Source organism: Eleutherodactylus coqui, chromosome 1, assembly GCF_035609145.1.
Source record: "Eleutherodactylus coqui strain aEleCoq1 chromosome 1, aEleCoq1.hap1, whole genome shotgun sequence".
In the NCBI taxonomy this organism is placed as follows: domain Eukaryota; kingdom Metazoa; phylum Chordata; class Amphibia; order Anura; family Eleutherodactylidae; genus Eleutherodactylus; species Eleutherodactylus coqui.
The window spans coordinates 320,340,878-320,360,279 of NC_089837.1; the positions used below are offsets into that span (position 1 = coordinate 320,340,878).

Genomic DNA, 19,402 nt, shown 5'->3' on the forward strand with positions numbered 1-19,402 from the left:
AGGCTGGGTGTCCAGCCGAAACGTTGTCTATGTTTCTCAGTGGAATCTAATAAGAGGCATCCTCTGTGCTCTGAGAATGTGAATTTCTACTTTTGCACCAGTCTGCTGCTCCTTCTACTTTCTTTGGAAGTGCTTGAAGATTGGATCCGTGGTCAGGATCTACTTGGAGCGTGCATCAGCTGTTCGCTTCCCACCAAGTTTGTGGTAAAAGTGTGTGCTGCTTCTCACATACAGTTATTGGACATATTGTACTCATTTAGGTTTTAAAAATAGACCAATAGAATTTGTGTATATTTATTAAAACTGCCAAAATTGGGAACATTTTGAAACAATTATAATTTTCTTACATTTTAAATTGCAATATCTCAAATATGTGCAAACATACTGTACCGACACCGACAGCATGTAGTAGTCACTTCCACAGCCCACGTTGCTTTAATCAGCAGGGCATGCATGTTTTTACATCCCTGAGGATTAAAGCCCACTTAGCTAGGATGTAAAAAGGCAATGGGGCCAACACTAAGGGGTTAAAGTCCTGGCCAACTACTGCAATAGTCATAATAAAGATCACACAGGAATACACCTTCCTTACAAGTAAATTATACCTCCTAGTAAGACATTGCCTGTAATAAGACTACAATCATCGTATGCATTTTATTTGGGGTGTTTAAGTAATGTCATCGCTGCCTGTTAGAATACGCAAATGCGTGGCTCTGCAGGGATAGCTGACCTCATGTCACCAACACATTTCTTAAACAATTCCAAACTACTGCAATAACACTGTTGCTTAAAATACTTTTTCATGTCTTTCCAACGTCCCACAGTAGCAATTATCTGGGCGCCTATGTTGTACCTTCAAACATTTGCTCTCATATGTATTTTTAGAAAATGTTGCTACAGTTACTGCTAGAAGCAAAATAGAATACAAGAGTCAAGTCTTTTTTTCCATCTGTGGTTATAAATTTTCCCTTGATCTCTCAGGTTTCCATAGCCTCATAATCCATTATTTCATGACGCAGTAGCATTATGCCAGCTATGCTAGGTATTTTTGCCTACGTGAATCGGCAAATACAACCAACAAAGTAAGGTCCATTTGCCTACATCCTTAGCAATCTATTATAGGCATGGCCTTATTGGTTGTCCAATTGTTTTGATACAAAAAAATGGAAACCTGTTTCTTTGGCAGTAATGTTATTGGACATATTGGAAAATGTATTTTGGCAGAGAACTGGCAAATAACTGTGAGACAGGTAAGCTAGAAATGGGATTTTTTTTAGCATTCTTTGGATTAAAATTGGCAAGTCAATTCAAGAATATGCATAATAAAATAATTATGACGGAACCTCTAGTGTCTATGCGGGCTTAAACATATGGTCGTCTTTTGTGTCCTGTTTTGTGGCCGTGAATATCACAGCTGCAAAATGGGATGTAACAAAAACACTGATTTCATTGGTTGTGTTCTCGCTATTGGGATTCTCCTGTCTTAATACTACGTGCGAGAAAAGATAGGACTTGCCCTATCTTTCTCGCACGTAGTTTTTCTACATGCAAGAAAGATAGGGCAGGAGCTATCTTCCTTTTTTTTTTCAAACTCACGCACAATAGCATGCAGTGTGAATAGTCAAAAAAAATTAATGAATCGCTTGTTCATGCGCTAATATGATCTGTAGTGGTGAGTGTATTAGCACATGCGCCCATCTGTTTAATCCCTAAGTTAGTAAGAGGAGAAGGCAGATGGAAAGAAGTCACATATGATTTCAGGTTTTGTTTGTAGTCTGTAATCATAGATATATGTGATTTTGTATAGGAGCTATATACAGTACATAAGATAATAGCACACAATGACATAGTTGCTTGATTATATTTTTATATGTGTTGCAGTGGAGCAATACAAATGGTTACAGAACTTTACATAGCCTTTTGGTCATTTACACTTTCAAATAAAATGAAAGTGGAATACAATTGCCATGTTTCCTCTCATCCCCTCATAAACAGCATATGCTTCTTCTGTAGTTGTGAGTCAAGGAGGATACTTGACATGTGAAACAGGGGACATTTTATTAAGACTGGTGTTTCATGCATCTGTCTTAATAAATAGTGAACTAGAGAAAGATGCAGCTATTAAGAGGTTGTAAGTTTTAATAAATTAGGCACATTTCTGCCTCCCCATGAGGCTTGAATTGAAATCTACATGAGCTATGTGCTGGAATAGATGTCCACCACAATTTAGGCAAGTTTCTGGCATAAAGCTTAGTATATCTGCAGGACGGTGCAAACTCTCAATAAGCCCAGCTGTCTTTTCTTTATGATGATTATCCATTCAGTCACATCCGACCTTCGGTCACTCTATGGATCTATGTTCTCCACGCATTCCTGTCTTTCACCTTTTCTTTCAGTTCGGTGATTGACATGCTGGTGGTTGCCTTTATTGTATCCAGTCATCTTGTTCTTTGTTGTCCTGATCTTCTCTTTCCACTGACCTTGCCAAGCATCAGTACTGTGTCCAGTGAGTTAGCGCGCATCACGTGGCTAAAAAAAGAGAGCTGCTGTTTGATGATTTTGCCTCTAGTGATATTTTCGGATTGACGCGATCAAACACTGTCTTGTTCGTTGTCATGGCAGTGCAAGGTATCCATAGCATTCTCCTCCAGCACCATAGTTTAAACGCATCAATTTTCCTTCTGCCTGTTTTCCTGAGCGTCCAACCTTCGCAACCATACATCGTTATGGGAAAGACGATTGCATTGACGAGTCTGGTTTTTGTTGCAATGCTAATATCCTTGCTTTTCCAGATCTTTTCCATTCCTTGCATTGCAATCCTACCAAGTGTGATCCGTCTATTGATCTCAGGTCCGGATTGCCCATTGTAATCGATTTTTGATTCAAGGAAGATGAAATCTTGGACCGACTCGACTTCTTCATTGTTAATTTTTATGTTCACTGTACCATTGCCTACCGTGGTCATGACTTTCTTGCTGTTGAGGTACAGTCCTATGCATTTCTCTTTCCTTTTGCATTCGTTGGATAAGGTATTCCAGGTCCCTTTCACTTTCAAGCAGGTTGGTGTCATCTGCGTATCGAAGGTTGTTGACCTTTCTGCCACCAATTTTGACTCCGATTTCTGATTCGTCCAGATTGCATCGCCTCATAATCTTTTCTTACTATTCAAAAGTGTCAAGAAAAAAAAAGTTGCAAACTTTGTTGCAAATATGGTATGTGCCAAAAGGTTCAACTTCTATACACCAGCAAACTAGCATAAATAGTTTGTCAGATCTTTCCCATGGTGCTTTGAAATAATGGCCTACTGAGATTCGAGATTCTTTCTAAAACAAAACTTGAACATCTGTACTCCCTTCTTCCAAGTACAGCAACATCTTTATAAAGAAACATGGTGCAAGGGTTCCTCACATCTAATTCTAACGTGCTTATGAAACATCCCAGAATATTTATATTGTCTCACAGGACAATAGTGATAATTTTCCAATTAAAGTGTTAAGTGATCTTTTCATCAGTTAATTTAAGAGGCACAATTTCCTGTTCATTCATATTGACCTGACTATAACTCATTGCTCTAAAATTCTTACCACCATCTAACAAATATGTTATGTACCCGCTAATGCACCTAAACAACTACTGAATGGCAGCAATTTCTCTCCATTACCAAAAGCATATTAGATTTCGAAGCAAATATTCACTTTTGTCTTGCTGACCTATACAGTATAGAAATACAATTCTCCTACTGTAAGAAGCTGAATTTTCTTTCCAGATAGAATCCTTAATCCAACAAACTCAAGTTTGAGGTGAATGCTTCATGTTCCATCCTTCAAGTTCTGACCCCTCACCTCAAACCTCCCTTGTGTGAAAAACTCCAAAGCTTGTTTGCTGTTGAGTCATCTTTCACACTGCTCTTTGCTTCATTTCTCACATTCAAACCCCTCTAAATCCTACCGCCTTCATTTAAGAAGCAATTCTTGAATCTGCTTCTTGTCTTGGAAAAGACATAACTCCTTCTAAATAGTTTTCTTCCAACTGTCAAGCTCCAATCTATTTTAGATGCTGCTGGTATATTCCGATTCATTCTCCTTGGTCTTCAAAAAAAAAAACACCATTTCTGTCTGCTTCTACAGTAGTTTGTCTGGTCTCTTCAGGATCAAATTTAAAACCTTGGTCCCATGTAAAAGCCTTGCGCCGCAATGTAAATGCTGCTTTGCAGAGGTAGAGGCATGAAGGAAGGTTCTACTGTAGATCAACTTTTCAGACTGCTGATGGATCATAGACAAATCATTCTGTGCAATACAAAATGATATACTGACTAGACCTTGTACCACACACTACCAATACGTGAAATAAATGGTGTAAAAACAATTTCAATCCATGTGAGGTCCTGAAAAGTCAATAGCTGAAGAAGATACATAAATACATTTAGCATGGTTGAAAAAAAGTACATTCCAAAGAAACATTTTGTAGAGCGTAGAAGAGAAATGTTATCGGTGCATCTCTTACAGGAATGGAATAGGAATGCAGAAGAATAAGCATATTAAAGTATAGTATGAAGGTATAGTATGCTGGGTGCTCATTTTACCGACCTCGGAAGGAGGAGTCAACATTGAGCCGGCTACCTGGGGATTGAACCCACAACCTTCTGGTTGTGAGTCAGAGCTTAGGACTGCATTCTGCTACCTTAACACTTTGCACCACATGAGGTACTGCTTTAAATTACTTACATATAATTTACAAATACCTGACTAGTAGTTATTATAGTACTTATAACTACCAGTCAGGAGCACGGATAATTTTTCCCTACACTGCAACTATTTATTACCCATTCATGGGTAGTGATTCGGGTCTCCTCACGCTGCTATTTTCAGCCTTGGAGTTCAATGGAAGAGGACTGACTTCTATCTCATCAGAACCTGCCAGGATTTCAGCTGCCAGTGGGTTGATCCCTTTCAAACACCTGTTTGGTGCCAGGTAAGTCCCACCTCCTGAATGGAGCACCTGTATTTTACTTCTATAGATCTCCTAGGCGCTTTCCTATTAACTGTAAATTCCAAACTTATATTTTATAATAATGGCTAATTTAAATAATATTTAATAAATATCCTATTCATTTATTAATATCCTATTAAAAGATAGTCCTCATTTGGGACAGCTATCAATGGGCAAATTAGCGAGAAGTCAGTATTTCTCTCTGGGGAAACTTGTGAATTTCAATGGGCACTGTGTAATACTAAACTTCGCCTCTGGTTCTGCAAACAGTTTCCTCCACGGTTGATCTGGTGGCCTATATATTTCTTATTGTGTTGATCCAAAGGAATCCCAGTGAGGCAGTTATCATAATCTTGTAAGAGGAAAAAAAGAAATATTCTCCCTGACTAAATGCAGATGAGTCACATTAAATCCCAAAATGACATCTAATATTTATGAAGTAGACACCACATTGATAGGGATACCTGATCTTTCATGGAAAATGTCTATGAGACTTTTAAATAATTTAGCACTGCAGCTTTCATTGGCAATATTTTATAGCTGCCACAATGAAAATTCTGTTCTATCTTTAAAAATCCCTGGAAACAGAGCCTACTCCTAAGCATTGTAATGGCAGGAAATTATTGCACTTCGCTTTAATGAACAAGATTACTTTGGCTGAAAAAAATGAGGATTATGAAAAAGAAGAAAAATGGTGGGAAAAAGTGAAAAATAATGAGAGCTGAATAACAATATAGAACTATCATTAAAAAAGATAAGCAAACTTCTCCTGCAGTAATATTTTATACTTTCACCTCTTAACGGGGTCATATTTCCTTATAGACTGAAAACAGACATAAATAATAACCTTCTCACAGGGTAAAGATACAAACAATGTTTTTCTAGTTCCTTCAAGTCACCAGTAAAATGACTTGTGTTCCAATTTCATCTTGGCTTATTAAAGCCAAAGACAGATGGCAATTGCCATCTCAATAACCTGTTTCTTGGGACACTGCCTAGTAAATCAGAAGCTCACAGGATGTAGCCACATTTGACACGTACAGTTGCAATCACAGTGGCCTTTAAAAGCAGCAATTTGCTGAGGATTTACATTGTACATTGTACACTGGACAAACAGTTTTTATGATCTGTTATTTTTCAATAACATTGGGTAAGTTGTTCCAATAATTCTAGTCTCAATGTTTTAACGCATCACTCTCAAGCACTCACGGTGGCTTTCCTGTCCTTGCCTGATGCATTCCGGAAATGTGGTGTCAAGATAAAATATCTATACAAAGTACATATTCAGCATATCTACTAAAGCAGGTGCTAAAACTGAAGAGACAATTATCTGGGGAGTATCATCAGAGTGAGTGTCTTCGTGAAGAAAGCCGTAGAGTGCAAATGGATGTACAAGGGGCACATATCCTAACTAGAGATGAGCGAGTATACTCGCTAAGGCACATTACTCGAGCGAGTAGTGCCTTAGCCGAGTATCTCCCCGCTCGTGTCTAAAGATTCGGGGGCCAGCGGGGGAGAACGGGGAGGAACGGAGGGGAGATCTCTCTCTCCCTCTCTCCCCCCCCCCCGCTCCCCCTTGCTCCCCCCCGCAACTCAGCTGTCACCCGTACCGGCCCCCGAATCTTTAGAGACAAGCGGAGATACTCGGCTAAGGCACTACTCGCTCGAGTAATGTACCTTAGCGATTATACTCCTAAACAAGAAAGGTTGGTGCAGTTCTATCTTCTAGATTTTTGTGTTTTAGGTCTCTCGGTATTTACCACATCTTCTGTGTGCTAAAATGAAGTACCGTATATACCGGCGTATAAGATGACTTTTGAACCCCCAAAAATCTGCTCTGAAGTCGGGGGTCGTCTTATACGCCGGTAATACAAAAAAAAGAAAGTGTCAAAAAAAAAAATCATTACTCACCTCCCCCGGCGTTCTGCAGCCCTGCTGCAGGCTGTCGCTCCCTCCTGGTCCCCGGCAGAGCATTGCTTTCTGGATGCGGGGCTTGAAATCCCCGCCTCCAGAAAGCTAATACTGTGATTGGCTAACACACGCCGTCAGCCAATCACAGCCATTCAATGACATCATTGAATGGCTGTGATTAGCTAAAACACACGTGTCTTCAGCGTCCAGAAAGCAATGCTCTGCCGGGGACCAGGAGGGAGTGACATCCTGCAGCAGCGCCGCAGAACGCCGGGGAAGGTGAGTAATGATTTTTTTTTTTTTGCTCCGCTGTATTCCCGGCGTATAAGGTGAAAGTTTGGGGGTCGTCTTATACGCCCCGTCGTCTTATACGCCGGTATATACGGTATAAACACAGAACATATAGACTTCAACGTGGTCCAAGTAGAAATGGTAACAAAATCAAAACCGTCTGAATATAAAAGCGTCATCCAAAATATTGAAGTTTCATTTAATTTTTAGCTTGAATATTACCTTACTGTTTTACATTTAAATTAGGTGTTCATGAGTGACAAGAAAAAGACTAAGAAAGATTTCTTCTGAGAGATTAACCCTGTTCCATCTGTTTTTAGCATTGCTGAATAGTAATACAAGCTATAACTATGATCTGTAGAGCATTGCCATTAAAGCCTAATTTACTTATTCATGAAAAGTAACCCTTACCAACCTAACGGAACTTTTAGTTTTATGCAAATGAAATTGTTATTTCTACTTATGTACATTCCAATGCAAAGCTATTGACGACCTATGAAAGTGCAAAGCTATTGACTATCAGTACAAAGCTATTGACTACCTATGAAAGAGAGATGGCTCCTCTACCATACTGGGTAACTACACAGTGGACAGTTGTTTGGAGTCATCACATTGATGATCTCCTATTGATGATCTATCCTGAGGAAAGGGGAAAGTCGCTTACAGCCTGCCATCTAAATAGTACATTAGGAGGTAAATGACATGTCTCTAGGTATAATCACATTGCTCTCATGCCTTTGGGGTAGTTTGATATAATTTATTTCTGTAGGTGCTACTTGGGGTTCCCCAGTGATTTAAATTCTTACCGCAATTCATAGAATCAAACCTGCCACTTCCAGTAGCATTCTGACAAGAAGTCACATGGTATCACTGCCTCCATTGTTGGTGACGTCATAACAAAGCACTGTTGGTGATCGAAAGAGGGCCATGCCTAAATATTTAAATGAGCCAACAACCTATCACTCTCCTATGATGTCACCGACATTGGAAGCCATGATACCCCAAGACCTGTTGTCAGTACACAACCGGAAGTCGCGGTTTTGACTCTGCACATTCTCATAAGTAATTTCTGTTCTATGCAGATCTGTCCACTCTTAACTTTCTACTAATTTTATTAAGGAATCCAATTTCTCACAATTCAAATTCAGTACATTATCATGATATGCTAGCAAATCCTTTAACAGGGCAATTCACATCACACCTACTGGGTGACACACATATACAAATATAATATATATGCATCTTACATGATGCCCTCATGTGTATGCATTATGTAGCACTACATGCTTTGGTTCACACTCATTCATGATCACCATAGCATCTGCAACAAATTTCATACCTCTACATTCGCGCAGGCGACGAAAAGTTACCTCTTTCAATCAAACATACAATGTACACTTTTTTTTATCAACCATCTGCTGATGTTCCACATGGATAGTGTCACAAAATGGCAAAATCTTGATTTAACAAATTCTCCTGTGAGATCATGATATGTCCTCAAATATACATTAGTGAAGAGGAACGAGTATTTCCTGTATCCGAAATAGCGGGTACCTTTGTATTATAACTACAGGTCTAGCAGCTCTAATGCATGCTGCATTAGCATGCTCGTCTGTTAATGAGTCGCTTCAAGCCTGTGCTAACCGTGTAGCACCGTTGCCATTCACTATGAATGGAAGTAGTCCTGCTATGCAATTGGTGTAACATGGCCAACACATTTTCATGAACATAGAAATTTATATATATATATATTTTTTTTTAATTATTATTATTTTTTAATTTATTTATTGCAGTCTGCAGCCGCTGTGCTTGGATGGGCTTTCCACTAGTATACGATATACATCTCCTAACAGAACATCACAAAATCATGTTTTTTTTTAAATCAAAGTTGGTCATCTCATGTTGCTAATCTCAGTCTATATCAACTCGAAAGGAAAAGTAAGAAAGAACAATCTGCAAGTCATATTTTGCTTTGTCAATGAACTTAGGTTTCAACACAAAAAGGCTCAGCAATCTTGGATGGATTTAAATCATGAGCCAGTCATGAAAAAAAGTTATTCCAGGTCCAAAGGGTCTAAGCAAAGTATCAATCACTAATTCATTATGACATAAAGAAACATGCAAGGCATACTCATCAATGTATTTACACCAAAATAGTTACCTGAATTTGTTTTTTAGCCAACCTCAGATTCATCGATACGACATGTACCCTGTAGATGAGTTTAGCACACACTGCACTGGGGAGAGACTATAATAATATACAGCAGTTCTAGATACTAGTTTCCCAAAACTGAAAAAGAGCTGTTTTTTAATAACCATTCAAGTGCTCTTAGATGGAAGCATTATTTTATTACCCCTACCGAATCCACCAAGTTCATAATCAAATACCATGCAAGTCACATTCCTGCATTTCAACTATGCTCGCTTCATAACGTAACTCATGTTTTATACTTAATTGGACGTTGGGCCTAAATCAAATCAGCTTTGCAATTAGAATTTTGTTTAATTGCAATGCGATGGTAAATTGAAGTTAAGAGATCGTTATTTCTCAGTAGTGATCAGACTTGCTCCCATCAAATTTTAAAAAGACGACAAAATGTGAAATAGAAATAATTTAGTGTTCCGGGGATGTACTATAAACTTCTGAGCCAGGTATCGATCCCTAGGGAAGATTCTCTGCCGCTGCGGCTGCTTGGAGTTTTTCTTTAAGATGTTTTTTAGCATACAGTATTTAAAGGGGTCTGTCATGGAAAAATGACTTTGTTTATACAAGAACACTTTGGGTGCTGATCTGTGGATCCGTGAATGGTCTGTATGCAAAAAAAGGCACAGCTCTGTTTTACTACTTGCTAGATATCACATGGCTTCATAGAAAAAGTGCTTTCAAACCCTCATCTTTCGTCCCAGCTCTCCTAAGTAGAAAAAGTGGATTATAGCCGTGCTTGGCCCGCTGCATATCCTACGCAAACACCCATTTCCAAGGTGACAGAGACAATGTACTATTTGGCATGCTTTGGAATATAGGGAGATTCAAAAGTTAAAGAGTAACTGCATGTTTTACAAACTTTTGACATATCAGAGCAACCATGTCAATAGTTTTGATCAGTGGGGGTCCTGCTGCTAAGATCCCTGCTGATCACTGAAATGAGGGGGGGCTGCTGCACCCCCACTGAGCTTCCTGTCTCCTCTAGTCATCTGAAGATGGACATCTTCTTTAGGCCACTATGCACCCATCTTGAGCTCCTGAGAGGAGTTGACAGGCAGCAAAGGCAGCTGCAGGGGCACAGAACTTGGGTGAGTGCTGCAGTCCCCTTGTTTCAGTAATCAATGGGCTTCTCAACAGCAAGACCCTCACTGTTCAAAACTTTGCTCTGATATATTAAAAGTTTGCAAAAAGTTCAGTTACTCTTTCAATGTCCCTGTTTACTGTGTTTATTGCATGACTAAAGGGAAAATGCAGCCAAAATGTTCTTCTGATATCTCATTGATATATGTAAGAAGATCTTATTAGTAAAGTCAATGATTTTGAATCAAGACTGCTAACTATAATGAAAGGCCTCCTATGGCACTGCTCAGAGAAGTGAATGGGGATGAGCTGCAGGCTCATGGCCAGATGTGGCTCTGTATAAATTCTTTTCATTCAAGTGATTGTCTGAGATTGTCTGAGATCAAAGACTTCCCAATGTGATCTCCTCACCCATGGCATATCAAAAGATCACTTTGACTGGGTTTCTCCTTTAAAGCTCTTGATAAATGCCACCTTTGTAGAAATTTGACTGTAGCATGGCCCCACAAAAGCATCTATTTTTCGGAGAGTTACATGACGTCACTTGTTCAAGGTGTTGTTTTTATTGCAATCTACAGGCAGTTTTGAATTAAGAAACTATGCATGCTGCACTATATTATGCTCATATGCTTCAGGTCTTATTATAGGCAGTTGTATACCTAAAAGGTTTAAATAAAGAATCTATTTCTACCACACCGCAGTCCCTAATGGTGAAAAGAAAGAAGCTATATCATGATCCTGTATATTCTTAGCACAGTCTCCAAACCTACAAGTGACAGCCGGTTGTAATCAGCAACTCATGAAGCCAAGCCAATCGACTTCTCAGCAAAGTTCATCCCCAGATATCAGCAGTTCTGATCAAATGTAGTTACAGTGCCTTTTAATTATAGCGTCTTTATTACCAAAAAGGGAAGAAGACCATTTTAATGCCTTTATTTAAAATAGAAGGCATAGGGAAAACAAGGAACAGAAATGTGCAAATTGATACTTAAGTAGCCAAATCTTAAATCTTTCATTTTTTTAAAAAATAAACAGAACTTCATTGACAATTTCTGCTATCTCTGTCTATTGTAAAAATGTTCCAGTAAATTGAGATGGTGTAAAGTTCATTTTAGTCTTTTAGTTTTATAGTAACCTATAAGAGAAAATCAATCTAGAAATGAATGATAAAAAATGTCAACAATATTTACTCAGTTGGCTAAAATCTTGCATAGGAAATTGGGGAGCATCTTCGGTTTTTCTCAATATTTTAGCCATTAATTAATTTAGGGGTGTGGCTTATCTAAGGGGGGATGGTTTAGTATGCCTGGCCTTCCACTTCAAACTAAGCAGTGACTGAAGGTTCTCGCTAAATTAGACTATCCTTCCAATTGGGATTATCCTAGACTGTAGTCCATGACTACAAGCTGGAGACAAAGATGCCTCCAGGGACATATAAAAGGTTATTGACTTTTCCTCTGTAGTGATTGACACAAAGAATAGAATCAAAGAAGTCAATAGCATTGGTAGCGTTTCTTCTGAGAATGCAGTCTTCACATTAAAAAAAAGGTTGTGCACCCCTGGTCTACAGATATCAATTCAAAACTGCACTTTGGGGGAAATAAATATAGTGCAACATGAGTAACATGAGTTACCACTGATGTGTAGATTGTCCTTTCCAGCATTTTATTTTTGGGGTACGATTTAGCATAGTTTTGTTTTTGTTCTGCAAAGTCGGTAAAAATGATGTAAATGTGTTATAAAGAAAGATCACTAAATTCCCTTTATTCTTATTTTCAGAAGGGCCTATGGAGTAGAATACATAGTCAGAATTAACCTGATGCTTTGTTGAAAGCCTTTTATAAGATTGCATCACAATTTATTCAAAATATTTGGTCGGTGTTAGCGAGGAAGCAGAAAGCTCACAGATGAACTATGTACAAAGCTGTAATCCTGTCAAGGGTATTGTTTCAGTAATATAAATGCGTTGGCCTAAATGAATAAACTCTGGCTTTATACCTGTTTTTTCATAGCTATGATATCTTACTCACACTACCATTGACAATAAAAGTGCCATTTGGTGTTTCATGCTACATTTATTAACAAATCGTAGCATCCCCCTTCCCTTTCCCTAAAAAAACCCCGCAAAGATCTTTATTGGATCAAAGCTTAGCTCATGCAGAATTACTTATGGTCTTAACAGTTTACATCTGGAAAATGTACTCATATGATATGACATATCTATCTGTCAATATCTATCTAGTTGTCTATCTATCTATCTATCTATCTATCTGTGTCTGTCTGTCTATCTATCTATCTATCTATGTCCATCCATAAATTATCTATGTCATATCTATCTATGTATATATCTATGTCTATTTATCTATCTGTGTCCATTTATCTATCTATGTCTATCTATGTCATATCTATCTATCTATCTATCTCATATCTATCTATCTATCTCATGTCTATCTATCTATCTATCTAGCTGTCTATCTATCTATCTATCTAGCTGTCTATCTATCTATCTATCTATCTATCTATCTATCTATCTATCTATGTCCATCCATAAATTATCTATGTCATATCTATCTATGTATATATCTATGTCTATTTATCTATCTGTGTCCATTTATCTATCTGTCTATCTTTCTATCTATCTCATATCTATCTATATATCTATCTATGTCCATTTATCTATCTCCATATATCTGTGTCTATCTACTATTTATCTATCTATGTCCATCTGTCTGTCTATCTATCATATCTATGATGTATCTATGAATTTCCATCCATAAACTATGTATCTCATATCTATCTATCTATCTATCTATCTATCTATCTATCTATCTATCTATCTATCTATCTATCTATCTATCTATCTATCTATCTATGTCCATCCATATATTATCTATAATCTATCTATCTATCTATCTATCAATCATCTATATATCTATCTGATTTATATCTATCTCTATCTATCAGATCTATCATGTAATTATGTATTTCCATCCGTATACTATCTATCTATGTACCCCCCGTATATTATTTATGTCATATCTATCTATGTCCATCTGTCTATTTATATCTTTCTATTGATCTCCATCTGTCTATCTATCTATATCTATCTATCTATCTCATATCTATCATCTATCTATGTATGTCCATCCAAATATTATCTATGTTATATCTATATCTATCTATCTATCTATCTATCTCATGTATCTATATCATACCATAACTATCATCTATCTATTTATGTCCATCCATATATTATCTACCTATCTATCTATCTATCTATCTATCTATGTCATATCTATCTATCTGTCTATCTATCTTTGTGTGTCCATTTATCTATCTCCATCTATGTATGTCTATCTACTATCTATTTACATATGTCCAACCATCTACTATCTATCTATTTATATATGTCCATGTGTCTATCTAACTATATCTATCTATCTCATACCTATTATCTATCTATCTATCTATCTATCTATCTGATTTCTATCTTTCTATCTATCTCATATTTATCTATCTATCTCATATCTATCTTTCTTTCTATCTCATATCTATTATCTAACTATGTATGTCCATCCATATATTATCTATCTATCTCATATCTATCTAGATCTATCTATCTAGTATCTATCTATCTATGTCTATTTATCGATCTCCATCTATCTGTGTCCATCTCATCTATCTATCTATCTATCTATCTATCTATCTATCTATCTATCTATCTATTTCTGTCTATCTAGCTAACTATCTATCTATCTCTATCTATCTATCTATCTATCTATCTATCTATCTATCCATCTATCTATCTATGTCTATCCATCTACTATCTATCTATCTGTGTCTATCTATCTTTGTCCATCTATCTATGCCCATCTATCTACTATCTATCTATCTCATATCTATCTATCTGTCTATATGATTTCTATCTATCTTTCAATGTATGTCCATGCATATACTATCTATGTCATATCTATCTATGTATCTATCTATTCATGTCTATCTTTCTATGTACATCTATCTATCTATATATCTCGTATCTATCTGTCTTTCTATCTAATAGCTATCAACTATTTATGTATGTCCATCCATATACTATCTATGTCATATCTATCTACGTATCTACCTATCTATCGATCTATCTATGTCCATCTATCTATCAATCTATCTATCTATGTCCATCTATTTATCCTTGTCCATCCATGTCCAACTATCTATCTATGTCCATTTATCTATCTCCATCTATCCATGTCCATCTAGCTATCTATGTCTATCTATCTTATGCCTATCTATCTATCTGTCTGTCTCATAGCTATCTATCTATCTATCTATCTATGTCCATCTATCTCCATCTATGTATCTCTCTATCTATATCTATTATATCTATCATCTATCTATGACAATCCATTTACTATCTATCTATCTCATATCTATCTATATCATATCTATCTACCTGTCTATATGATTTCTATCTATCTTTCTATGTATGTCCATGCAAATACTATCTATCTCATATCTATCTATCTATTCATGTCTATCTTTCTATGTACATCTATCCCATCTATCTATCTCATATCTATCTATCTTTCTGTCTAATACCTATCAACTATTTATGTATGTCCATTCATTTACTATCTATGTTATATCTACCTATGTATCTACCTATCTATCGATCTATCTATGTCCATCTATCTATTTATCAATCTATCTATCTATCTGTGTCCATCTATTTATCCTTGTCCATCTATCTATGTCCAACTATCTATCTATGTCCATTTATCTATCTCCATCTATCCATGTCCATCTAGCTATCTATGTCTATCTATCTTATGCCTATCTATCTATCTATCTATCTATCTATCTATCTATCTATCTATCTGTCTGTCTCATATCTATCTATCTATCTATCTATCTATCTATGTCCATCTATCTATCTCCATCTATGTATCTTTCTATCTATATCTATTATATCTATCATCTATCTATGACAATCCGTCTATATGATTTCTATCTATCTTTCTATGTATGTCCATGCATATACTATCTATGTCATATCTATATATGTATCTATCTATTTATGTCTATCTTTCTATGTCCATCTATCTATCTATATAGCTAGTATCTATATGTCTATCTCATCTATCTATCTCATATCTATCTATCTTTCTATCTAAAAGCTATCAACTATTTAAGTATGTCCATCCATTTACTATCTATATCACATCTATCTATGTATCTATCTATCGATCTATCTATGTCCATCTATCTATTTATCAATCTATCTATCTGTGTCCATCTATTTATTCTTGTCCATCTATTTATGTCCAACTATCTATCTATGTCCATTTATCTATCTCCATCTATCCATGTCCATCTAGCTATCTGTTTCCATCCATCTATATAATTGTCTATCTATCTATCTGTTTCCATCTATCTATGTCCATCTATCTATTTATTTATCTATATCTATCTATGTTCATCCATCTGCTATCTATCATTCTTTTTATCTCTCATCTATCTATCTCATATCTATCTTTCTATATATCTCATATCTGTCTGGCTCATATATATTTATTCATCTCATATCTAACTATCTTTCTTTCTACCTATCTAATATCTATCTGTCTCATATCTATGTATCTATCTATCTACTTACTATCTATCTATCTATCTATCTATCTCATATCTATCTATCTATCTATGTATGTCAATCCGTATATAATCTGTGTCATATCTATCTATGTCTATTATATCTATCAGCAATCTATGTCCATCCATCTACTATCTATCTCTCTATCTGTTTTCATCTATCTATGTCTATTTATGTATGTCCATCCATATACCATCTATCTATGTCCATTTATCTATCTCCATCTATCTGTGTCCATCAACTATCTATGTCTATCTATTTACTATCTATCTATCTATCTATCTATCTATCTATCTATCTATCTCATATCTATCATCTATCCATATATTATCTGTCATATTATTTATATCTATTATATCTATCATCTATGTCCATCCATCTATCTAATTATGCATCTATCTGTTTCCATCTATCTATCTTTGTCTTTCTTTCTATCTATCTATCTCTGTCTATCTATCTAATTATCTATCTATTTATATATCTATCTGTTTCCATCTATCTATCTATCTATCTATCTGTTTTTATCTATGTCTATTTATGTATGTCCATCCATATACCATCTATCTATGTCCATTTATCTATCTGTGTCCATCAACTATCTATGTCAGCTATCTCATATTTATCATCTATCTGTGTATGTCCATCCATATATTATCTATGTCATATCTATATATATCTATTATATCTATCATCTATGTCCATCCATCTAATTATCGATCTATCTGTTTCCATCTATCTATCTTTGTCCTATCTATCTATCTATCTATCTATCTATCTATCTATCTATCTCTGTCCATCTATCTATGTCTATCTATCTATATATCTTTGTATCTATCTGTTTCCATCTATCTATCTATCAATCTCATATCTATCTATTTATCTCATTTCTATCTATCTATGTATGTCATATCTATCATCTATCTATGTATGTCCATCTATATATTATCTATCTATATTTCTATCTATATCTTTAATATCTATCATCTATCTATGTCTATCCATATACTATCTATCTATCTATCTATCTATCTATCTATCTATCTATCTATCTATTTATCTATCTATCTATCTGTGTTTATCTATCTATGTCCATCCATCTACTATTTATCTTTTTATCTACCTTTCTATCCATCTATCTTTCTCATATTTATCTATATTTCTATTTATCTAATATCTATCTTTCTATCTATCTATCTATCTATCTAGTTATCATCTCAAGATAAGTGGCATCTCCTGTGTCACACAACTCATTTGTATGCATTCTCTAAATGAAGGTGCGCGGTAAATATACTCAAGCTTTAAAGTCATGTCACTAAGCTGTATTTTGTATTAATTTTGTATAATATTAGGATGTTGCACTTTAAAATAGAACATGGCCTCTGCATTGTACTTTTACATGGTTACAGAGTTCAGTATGCAAATACAAAGAATACAAGGAATGATGGTTAAGCATACACATATACATGTATGGATATTTCACTGTGGCATATCATATTTTATATACTCATACATTCTTTTGCTGTTATCTTACCTTAGATGGATTGATGGCTGTAATGATCCATACACAATGTGCATTGCTGTCATACTGGACTGGATAGTTAGGTGATGTGATGATCCCGGAAGGTCCCCGAAGATGAGCGTCACACATTCTTGCTGTAGGGTAAGATCAGAAAATATATTAGGTCATCTGAACCATAAACTATGAAATTTTGTGTTGGATGGTGTTGGCTTATCTGGGAAACTGACATTTATTTATAGCTTTTAGATGAAATTTGAAAACTAAACTTTTAATATGACAAAACTCTGATATAGCAAGTCTATGTACCCTTACTGTGTGATAATGTGCTGACAATGCACCATATCATAAAAATGTCAATACCCATGATTATATAGTATTTGCTCTTTTTCTATAACTATTAGGATTATAGTTTCACTCACTGAGGACATACTGTACTGTCTCGCTACAGCTCAGCTATTACACCAGGCTTAAATAGATGAATTGAAGCCATGGATGCCCCCTGGAAATCTTCAAGAGTATTAAAATACCAATTCTTCAATATCATTTACTCTTAAATTCTAAATCACACTCTGTTCTAGACACAAATCAAATGATTTCTTGACTTAAAGGGGACCTGCAACAGCATTATGCTGTAATAACCATGGGCTAGTTGCAAACAAAAAAAATTGTAAAAAGAGAGAGAAGAATCTGCTGCTTCCCTTTGGCTTCTCCGCACCCAGCTCAGATTGATTGACAAGTCGTATAATGAAGTTGAGCTGGGCAGGGTGTATTTAGAGGGAAACTGCCCAATGGACATTCCTCTCTATGCCTAGGGACCACTATGTTTTCTCTTACATGGCACAGTAAATAATTAAATCTTGTTATTTATATAGCTCCAACTTATTCTGCAGCGCTTTCAGGTAATTTATTACCCCCCACCAAGCTGGGTGCTCATTTTACCGACCTCAGAAGGATGGAAGGCTGAGTCAAGCTTGAGCCGGGGTACCTGAAACAAGCAGGGATTGAACCTTCAGGCTGTGAGCAAGAACTTAGGGCTGTATTTCTGCTTCCTTAGCACGTCGCACCACGCGAGGCTCTATAGTAAACTATATTTATCTGTAATGACAATGTCTGTTGATGCTGCATGCTCCTAGTGGCTTCGGTAACATGAAACTGCACCCAGGTTCCCTTAAGTGTCTTCATTTCTGTGCATGTGAATATGTATGGTACATACATAGGGATACAAAAGACTAAAGATGTTACAACTGATTCACCAGATTTGCAGTAAATGAGTCTTTTGCATTTTTGAGACTGTATAAATGACTTTCTACATAGGAATACATACGAGGCACAGATGGCCAATGCCTTAGGCCTATTCAGTTGCTGTGGATAAGTCAATGGATTTAAGGTCATCATCTACAAGAATGCTGCACATGATACAGACAATTGGTTGAGACCCAGGATCGGGTGTTATATTGTCTCACAAAACAGTCCCACGTCATGGTGACTGACGATCACGTATATAAGAAGCCACAAAGTTAAATGCACAATAAAACTTATCCCTAGCCAAGCAGAAACATCTGGCACAAGAAAGGTTAAGTCAGGCTTTTCTATTCAGCTAGTATCATGGAGAAGGATGGGAGGGGGAATATTTCGTAGAAGCAGCTGATCTGGACAGACTCTGGCTCCTTCATTCTTCCCGATGAAGACTGCTAGGCTTGTCTCCTCCTCCCCTGAGCGTGGAGTGTGTTCGGGGTGGGTGTATGGCTCTGAATATCAA

General features: G+C 36.3%; 1 protein-coding gene across 1 annotated transcript in view; it reads right to left on the reverse strand.

Moving 5' to 3' along the window:
• Positions 1-19,402, reverse strand: part of CSMD2 (CUB and Sushi multiple domains 2) — a 948,969-nt gene that overhangs the window by 312,888 nt on the left and 616,679 nt on the right. The window contains exon 10 of the mRNA XM_066586981.1: positions 17,656-17,777. Coding sequence (XP_066443078.1) covers positions 17,656-17,777 — 122 coding nt within the window. The remainder of the gene's footprint in view (positions 1-17,655; positions 17,778-19,402) is intronic.